The sequence below is a fragment of the Mixophyes fleayi genome, chromosome 3 (assembly GCF_038048845.1).
Source record: "Mixophyes fleayi isolate aMixFle1 chromosome 3, aMixFle1.hap1, whole genome shotgun sequence".
NCBI lineage: Eukaryota > Metazoa > Chordata > Amphibia > Anura > Limnodynastidae > Mixophyes > Mixophyes fleayi.
This window is the reverse complement of record NC_134404.1, coordinates 68,607,455-68,617,130: the sequence shown is the minus strand read 5'-3', so window position 1 is coordinate 68,617,130 and position 9,676 is coordinate 68,607,455. Positions and strand designations below refer to the sequence as shown.

General features: G+C 39.7%; 1 protein-coding gene across 1 annotated transcript; it reads right to left on the bottom strand.

Annotated features, from left to right (window-relative positions):
- Positions 1-6,037: 6,037 nt before the first annotated feature.
- Positions 6,038-9,062, bottom strand: FOXL2 (forkhead box L2). The gene has a single exon (XM_075200532.1). It carries the CDS (start codon positions 8,191-8,193, stop codon positions 7,213-7,215), a length of 981 nt encoding a protein of 326 aa, XP_075056633.1. The 5' UTR covers positions 8,194-9,062; the 3' UTR covers positions 6,038-7,212.
- Positions 9,063-9,676: the final 614 nt, after the last annotated feature.

Here is a 9,676-nt window from a genome sequence, read left to right as displayed (position 1 = left end):
TTGCTAGGTAAATCCACCTCTTAATCTGGTCCCTGTTGGAAAAAGTTTACAAATCTATTTATTATTGACACATTCCATTGTGTATTGCTAGCCTGTGAATGTTGCCAGGGTTTAGACACAGCTCAAGTGATAACAGACAGACATTAAGGACCAGAGAGATGTTTAATGTATTAGGTACAATAATATAACACCATTTTCATGTTATTGCTTAGTCCATAAGTGAAGGAAAGCTCCTAATTAAAAAATAATAGTCCTTCAATTCTAGATTAGAGCCTGTGTCTTCTTTATAAAGTGTGTTTTGTGTTATTTTTTCATTTTTGTTTATTTTCCTATACGAGTAAATTAACAGTTGTTGTGATAACATAATACCCAATGTCATCATTTCCTTAAGTATAAAATTGAGCTGAATAAATCACAGGAGCTTGGTAGCCAATATGTCTAAAATGTTTGTTTTTGTATCTATTTTTTATATAATTATTTGAAGATTTCCAAACGTTTTGCAACATAGATAAGCACAACAGAGAAATAAAAAAAAAAACCTGTGTATGACGCAATAAATGGAGGAAGGGAAGAAACCAAAATTAAATATTTAGTATTTACATTTGTATCGTGTTTAATGAGAATCACAGTATAAGACGTTGGTACCTATTATGAAATCATCTAATCTTATTAATTCAATGTTTCCCGTCACCTTAACAAGAGCCTTACTTACTATTTCTATAGATGTCACTAATTTAACATGTACCCTGGCTCCATCAAAGATCCTGTTGGGTCCTAGATTTGACTGCGTAGGCGTAGTAATTAAATTGAATTAATTGTATGAAAATAGATCAAATGCTAGTACTTGCTTTTTACTTTTGCCATTTTAATGGTATGAGGGTTTTTTGAGGGGGAGGGTTTTTTTTTAATAAGCATTTCGCACTCTTTATTTAGTAGCTATAAAATGCAAGTTTATTAAATTTCCCTTCCAGTCCGCTGTCATAGGCAACAGTGCTGAAAATGCAAAATATATTTTGGTACACTTGTGGTTAGTTAAGTTCTGTCCTTCTGATGTACAAAGTCCAGGAATCCGTGTAATCTTGTATATTAGAATCTTAGGTTGTAAATGAAACAGAAATATGCCACTAGTGTATAAATAATTCATGTTTATTGTTTGGTACATTGAAGACTGTCAGAATGTCGGGGCTTCCTGTCTTTACTGGGGGCTGTGTGAGGGCCGAGGTTCAGATGGGGTAGGGATGGAAGAGACAGAAAACTCTGCTGTTCATAAAGTTCTTTGCACATTACTCCACTTGCTCCTTTCCCGAGGAAATACGTATAAAGCTGCGGTTTTTGTTTGTTTTGGGCTTGGGTTAACCCTTCCTGTGCAGGAAGCCGAGGATCAGAGTGCTAGGTGCTCTGATACACTGAGAGCTATCTACAAAAGGTTATCTGCAAATATATTTATGATGCTAGATAAATAATACATAGGCCCAAATTGTGGAGTAAGCTGGGACACTTATGTGTATAGATAGATAGATAGATAGATAGATAGAATTGAGATAGATAGATAGATAGATAGATAGATAGATAATTATTTATGTCAATAATTTTATTTATATCCCCTGTAAAGTAAAACCATCATGAATAAACACATATTGTAGCACGATGTACTGTTTGATCTACAGATAGTAAAATAGGCTGGAATTGGTTCGTACAAATACACCTGAAGTCTTGCTGTAAATTTGGCTATCTGAGAAATATCTATTTCCCATTGATGACACTTTATAGTGATACTAAATAATATAAAGATGTTTCCTGGCATCTGGATAGAAGTAACGTGATCATTCCTTTCTCATTTCACGGCTAAGGAAATCTAATGAAATCACACGGAGCTTCCCATGGTGAAGAGATCACTGCTGGGAGACTGAGATTTCTGATTCCCGTATTACTGATTACTGTATCTATGCAGAGGTTAGATGTCACATTTCACTGAGCACTTATGGAAAATACCTATAAATGGTATATGGCAGAGGCACAACTAAATGCCCCCCATTATTAAAATAATTATAATTTTAAAAGAACGATACAATCTGGAGACGTTAATGCCCCAATGTAACAGGGAATATAGAATCAAAATAACAGCTAAGAGGGTCAGATCTGGGAGAACCTACGCAGAACAATTAGAAATAATACAGATATTATTATTATATATATATATATATATATCCAATTATTGTATTAAAGAATGGGGCTATAGAACACAGTGACAGGAGAGAAACAACGGGAACGGATTCCATGATCAGTAACTATCACTGGTGCTCATGTGAGTTATTGTGATAAATGGATGCAAATCACTTGTACCCTGATATCAGTTGGTGCCATTGTCTCCTTATTAGCAACATCTCATACACAACACAAGGGGGTTAGTCAGGTCACTTCCTTTAATTATGACGATAACATTACGGCAATTTCTCATGATTAATCTTAAACTGTTCCTTTTAGTTTGCATTTTGTTAATTTAAAAAAAATCCCTGGAGCGTGGATTATTTCCATTTATTTTTTTAGTGTGTGGATTTTTTGTTATAGCTGTTTTGTAAATGTTTAGGTAAATTCGCGTTACATGAGTGTCAGAAACAATCAATTTCACTAATTCATTAGTATTTGCAAACGATCATTACCTACACTGAAGAAAGTAAGTAATTAGTAACCGATTGAAGCAACTAAACTGGTATTTATCGCAGTCACCGGACAATGCAATTAACCTTATTTTTGCATCTGAAGCCACCACCATTCTGGATGTTCCTGAGAAGGACTCCCCGTAAAGGCCTTATGTCAGGCTGTATATGTATAGCATATATGCACACACATGAGGTATGTACGTAGAGGTGTCCACCCTCCCAGGGCAGGTTGCATTAGTACAGCAGTAATTGCAGTGTTGATTGATGCGCTGTTTCCTGATTGCTGCTCCCTCTCTATTCTGTGTCACATTAAGATGATTAGTACCTCTGTGCACATCCTGTCTGCCCCATGTCCATTCTGAGCGGCAGGGAGGGATGTGACAGCTGATCTCTCCTTATATACCAAAAGGCAATATGTTTGCAGAAGCAGACTTAGGCAACCTGTGGTTCTCCATCTCTTTTGGAACTACAAGTATCAGCTTGCCGTGTCATTTATATGCTGGTAGGGCAAGCTGAAACTTGTAGTTCCTCAAAAGCCTGAGATCCACCGGCTGTCTGTCTATATAGACAATTTATTCAGCGATTCTCTATGCAGACCTACAGCCCTGGCCAGTATTTCAACGAATATATCGTATAGCTCCTAATCTGCTCTTAATCATATCCCTGACTGTGTATAGTAACCATCCGCCTGCATCTTTCTTCCTATGTGTTCTAATCTGTAAAACATTTTATGGCGCACAGAACTTTCCAATTTTCATAGTAAGTTGTTTCCAGAAGACGGTTATATGATCTCATAATATATGTGTGTGCTATAAACAGTCGCTTTGTTATACTTTGTTATACTGTGCTCTATATACCATTAGTAAATATGTACCCCTATATATGTCGCACGCACTTTAGCTATTAATCTTATTATAGGCTAATTTTCTAAAATAAGCACTCATGAAAAATCTGATGACAGATGTGCACCAATGTGGGAATGTTCTGGGAATTCAAAAACATCTCGGTATTCATTAGATAGAAACACCTTTAAAGTACTATACACAGATCTATCTATCTATCTATCTATCTATCTATCTATCTATCTATCTATCTATCTATCTATCTATCTATTTATCTATCTATCTATCCAGACAATAGTCCCAACTTACCCCACTAGTTGGGCCTATGTGGAATATATATATATATATATATATATATATATATATATATATATATGTATATATACCAGCAGCCTATTCCACATACAATGCCTGCTCTCATAAGCAGGCATTGTACTGTGGCTTTGCCCCGTGTACATGAGATATATTGAGGGAGATGCTGCTAGCCGGCATTCCATAATTACATCCACATATTCCTAGAAGAACCCTAAGAAAAACAAGGTAGGATTTTTAGCACTAGTATGACAATGGTTGACGTGTCAGAATACGCCGGTCTCTTCATGTGTCTGTATCATTATTCTCCCTCTGTGTGGGTAGGTTGTGTACATATATATGTGTATACTTAGCTGGTCGGACAGGCTCGCTGCACATGAATCGTTGCCCTGCATTTCCTTCCTGGCGCTCATTAGATGTAATGGGCCCGGGATGTCCTGGGGAAGAGATCTGTTCGCAGCCAGGAGCTGAAAGCCGGGTACAGGATGAGAGCACAGGGCATAGCCCGGTGTACAGAGAGAAGGCCCAGTTATATAATGCCAGATTCCCCTAATGTACTTAACATTACATAGGGTACTAAATATTCTGCATTTACTTCAGAAACCAACGTATAACAAATTATAATATGCCAACTAAATCCTGTATAACCCACACAAACCAAATTACAGGACTCTGCATATTCTCCAAACTGCACTCAGTGTGACCCAGAGAATAATTCTGCACAAAGTATACAAATTAAACTCAGAGAGCAATGTACAGGACACTATATAATATACACTCCATTCAGCAACTCATAGTGCCCATTACACAACCTGCAAATCGTGTATTAATTACATATATCGCTAAATATTACGGCATTTTGGATTTATACACCCTACCTGGAACACAATATCTATACTGCATAGGGACAGGCCGTCATCCTTCATTATAAAGCGCTATATACATTACATACACGACTGTACTCACTAGATACAGTAACGTTATACATCGAACACATTATATGGAACGACCCAGGCACCTAATTATCCATTATAATATACATTATAGAGGTCAATGTTCAGTCCACAACACAAGTCTGAAGACCAGGACAATACTATTCCGAATGCAAATTGTCATTATACAAAACATAGATCTATCTAGTTTAATTATACTGTCAGCACAGAACATAATTCAGACAAGTGTCATTAAATGAATGACATTAGTATACAACGGCCAGTTTTGCGCCAAGTCGGGTGTGTAATAAAAAAAAGTGTCTCTGGGTAAGTAGTCATCTACCTGCAACCCTCAGGGCCTCTCACACTGTCCAAACTGCTTCCTGCAAGTTCATGTACAACCTCTACACAACACAATCTATCTGTACCCCATACAGAGGGTTATTCTGTCTGTATTTACACGAAATACATTCCCAGAAGACTGAAAATATCAGCAAATATATTTACCCAAAGAGGCCACATTGATAATATAGAATCCAAAGTAATTAATGGGAACGCACTGTTCCAGATTAACAATGAAACAACGGTAAATGTGCAAGTGAAATTATTAAATTCCAAAACAAATGTATCTAGTATCGCAGTTCTACACTAAAATGCCAAGTAGTAATATACAGTTTTATAATTGTTGAATGTACAAAACATGTAATCATAAAAGCAATGAATCTAGTAAACTGTGTTCCGATTAGTCCTACACAACATTAGCACCACTAAAATAAGAAGACATATTTAGGATTTAGGTTTAAAGTTTACTCCACAAAATAAATTCGATCTTCTAGTACATTCTAATTTGTCTGAATGTACTGTAAATTTAAATAGATAACTATATACATAGAAAGTGAGAACATATATATATATATATATATATATATATATATATATATATATATATATATATATATATATAGATCAAAGCATCTAAGCTAAATAGACATCCACTGCATAATAGCAAAGCAGGAAAGTGTAAATTATAATATATTTAGTGTAGTAATGCTCTTTATATCAGTAGTTTTAGAGGGTAGCAAAACAACTATAAAATTATTACGTGAGTATATTAAATATTGTGGAAGTAAAAAATAATTTTAGTAATTATAATAATAATAATAATAATAATAACATAAAATATAAAAGTCGATTTCACAAGTATAGACATGTAAATTGTAGTACGTCCTAAAACCAAGAACCAATTCACTCCAGCACTCACAACTACACAAAAATATACAATATATGCAAGTCGTGGTTAAAAGAAAAATCGATATTTTATTGGGGAATTTACAAGGCTAGAAATACACCAAAAAACAACAAATTGAAAAAGTGCTAATTTATTTTAGTCTGAGGAAATTGGTCCCAAGTATAAACCATATACTGTGCTCTGGGTGTCAGTGGGTGCAGTGTATTTAATTTCCATCCCTCGTTTAGTGAAAGGGTTAACCCCACAATCTTAGCAGCACAAAACACTTACACAAATTAACTAGGAGCTGGACACAAAATCTCCTAATTCACATTAATGCGCATGAAATGATTATGCAAGTGTCGTGTGGCTCATTTAATTCATTTATACTGAGACTTTGGGAATTTGTGTCCGAAGCGTCAATAAAATACATAAATGTACCAAGTACACAAGGACCCTGCAATCACCAGGTCTGCTGCTGTAACCTCTGAGTACATTAGTTGTAAGTAGGCTGGTGTAAAAAAGACAAAATTAATGTTACAATATAAAAACTAAACTGGTTCCAATATATGTGACAGAAAATGTAAAAGTGATATGACGCTATCCTCTATGTGATCAGCAGCAGCTGCGGAATCTCACCCTGACTTATTTCAAAACGCTGGTCTGACACTAGACAATGGATTTCGATTTTTCTGGGGTTCCCCAATTTGTGGCGTTGGAATCATAATAATCCAAGACAATATTCCAGGAGAGCTTTTTTGTTTTATGTCAGATGCTCTGTAATCTGTCATTTACTGTCTAAAGCGGTTTTAGGTAACCTGTGGCTCTCCAGCTGTCAGCAGGACATGCTGGGATTGGTAGTCTGGACGGCCTCTCAGGTTGCCAATAATATCAGTGTATCACTGCATATGTGTGCTTTGCATGTACCATATCCATGTGTTTGGTATGATTTAATGTCTATGTATTTAGTGTTAACAGGCCGGAAGTGTCACAATAGTGAGACAGGTAAAACACACTAATATACAATCATACACTTACACTGCCTTCAGCAGAGGGCTGCAATACAATCAGTTCCCCAGTGAATCTATGGCACCAAGCCTACAAGTATCCTCAACTACTAAAAGAGATTGGGGTTAGGGTTGTATCTTCTCAAAGACCAATCTCTAGCTCAGAGGTACATACTGTAGGTCCACAGTTCACTCTCGGGTCCCCAGACAGGTGTATGTTACCGTCCGCTCTCAAAGGTCTATTCTGGGGTGCAAGGCGCTGTGCTTGGTTTCATGGTCCCAATAGGAGCAGTGCATCATTGATAGCTCTGAAGGCTGCCTGGCACAGGTAAACTGCACCCCATTAGTAGTTGCTGAAGGTGGGGGAGCAGGGCTGGTCGGGCTCAACTGCTGAGGGTGGTGGGCATGCGGGTGGTGATGATGGTGGCTCATCCCGTTATAGGAGTTGACCATGCTGGGTAATGTCATGCTCTGGACCCTGGAATAGGGATTGTAAGAGGACGATGCAGACAGTCCCTTCACATTGACTGGGCTAACATTCCCTCCTGCCATCTGACAGGAGGTGTACGACATGGGGGTTGGAGGCTGCCCCAGGGACCAGGAGTTGTTCATGAAGGTGGATTGTAGGTATTTGGGTGGGGACAGGTAGCCGTAGGTGTCACTGCTGAATAGACTCTTTCCTGCTTGGAAGTGGGTTGGAGGGGGCCTGAATGGCCTCTTCATCCGCCTTCTTCTCCTGTAGTTGCCTTTCTCGAACATATCCTCGCAGGCTGGGTCCAGGGTCCAGTAATTGCCCTTTCTTTCCCCGCCGCCCTCTCGAGGCACCTTAATGAAACACTCATTAAGGCTCAAGTTGTGTCGGATGCTGTTCTGCCATCCCTTCTTGTTCTTCTCATAAAAAGGAAATTTGCTGATAATGTACTGGTATATGGCAGACAGGGTTAGTCTCTTCTCTGGACTCTCCCTGATGGCCATGGCGATCAGTGCCACATACGAATAAGGTGGCTTCTGAGATGGGTCTGGCTTCTCCTGTCCCTTTTCCTGGCCCAAATCGTCTTTGTCTCTCTCGACTTCTTTGCTCCCATTTGGATTATGAACCATCAAAGCCACGGTGTTCTCATCAGGTGCTTGGTAAGTAGCCATGGTGGCACACCTCTGCCTGAAGCAGCTGCCTGGACTTGTGTATTCGGAGGTGGCAGAATCGGCACTCATAAGATCAGAAGGTGGTCCATAAGGTGAGCCTGGCACCTGTTTTGTTGTAATTTGCCGAGAATGTTGGTAGGGACCTTCTGGAATGAAGTGGTCCAGTCTAACGCTGGAGTTAGATGAAGGCGAAGATTTTCCAGGTAATGAAGTGTGATAGTACCTGGACAATTCAGATCCCCTGGCACTGGGTGATCGTGTAATAGTGCAGTTCAGACTTCTTGACACTGGGCAGTCAGTATGTGGTCCTGCCTATGTGTGTCTTGCAGTACGGTTCAGACTTCTTGACACTGGGCGCAGTATGTGATCTTGCCCGTATATCTCTTGCAGTACGGTTCAGACTTCTTGACACTGGGCGCAGTATGTGATCTTGCCTATGCGTCTCTTGCAGTACGGTTCAGACTTCTTGGCACTGGGCACAGTATGTGATCTTGCCCGTATATCTCTTGCAGTACGGTTCAGACTTCTTGGCACTGGGCACAGTATGTGATCTTGCCTATATATCTCTTGCAGGACGGTTCAGACTTCTTGGCACTGGGCACAGTATGTGATCTTGCCTATATATCTCTTGCAGGACGGTTCAGACTTCTTGACACTGGGCACAGTATGTGATCTTGCCCGTATATCTCTTGCAGTACGGTTTAGACCTCTTGGCACTGAGCACAGTATGTGATCTTGCCTATATATCTCTTGCAGTACGGTTGAGACCTCTTGACACTGGGCACAGTATGTGATCTTGCCTATGCGTCTCTTGGAGAAGTACAGTTTACATCCTTTAGCTGCTGAGCAGAGCAGGCAGTGGTCGTGGATCCAATGATACAGGGCTGTCCAAGTTGTGCCAAAGTTGCTCCTGGACTATTCCCCTCCCCTGTCCCTCTCTCTGCAGGAGGCTGAGACCTGTGAGGATCCTTCCTCTACTCTCATTGTATTAGAGCTCAGCCAAGTTCCGCTTCCGTCAGCAGCTCCCCCTTTAGCTGGGAAAGCAGCCCGGGGAGGGAAGGGTTCACCTCTAAGTCACAGACATCCAACCTGACAGCTTGGAGATCACACCTATCATCTAGGCACAACACAGCTTGGGGGTGCAGAGACCTCTCACCCATTTCACAAACCCCTTGCTTGCTGACTTCCCTGCTCTTACAAACATTAACCCTTCATGGCCTGCACTGCCTGTAGAGATTTGTGAATAGAGCTGCTACTACAGCCCAACTGAGCTGCAGGCAGACCAGCTCCCCGAACCGTGTGCTGCATATGCCTTAACTTGCTCAATCAGGATACAGTACTTGTTTTCTTAAATCAAACTGCCTCTCTCACACACTCACCCAGCAGACTGGATCTGCAAGAGGAATCCAAAGAAAACAGTTCTCTTTCTATAAAGTCCCTTCACGCTAGATGTATGGCACAACTCAACCAGTCTCCACTCTACAAACGATCTGCTTGTACAGAGATAAGAGACATCTTTTGATCATCACTCCTTTTGTGACATTACATTATT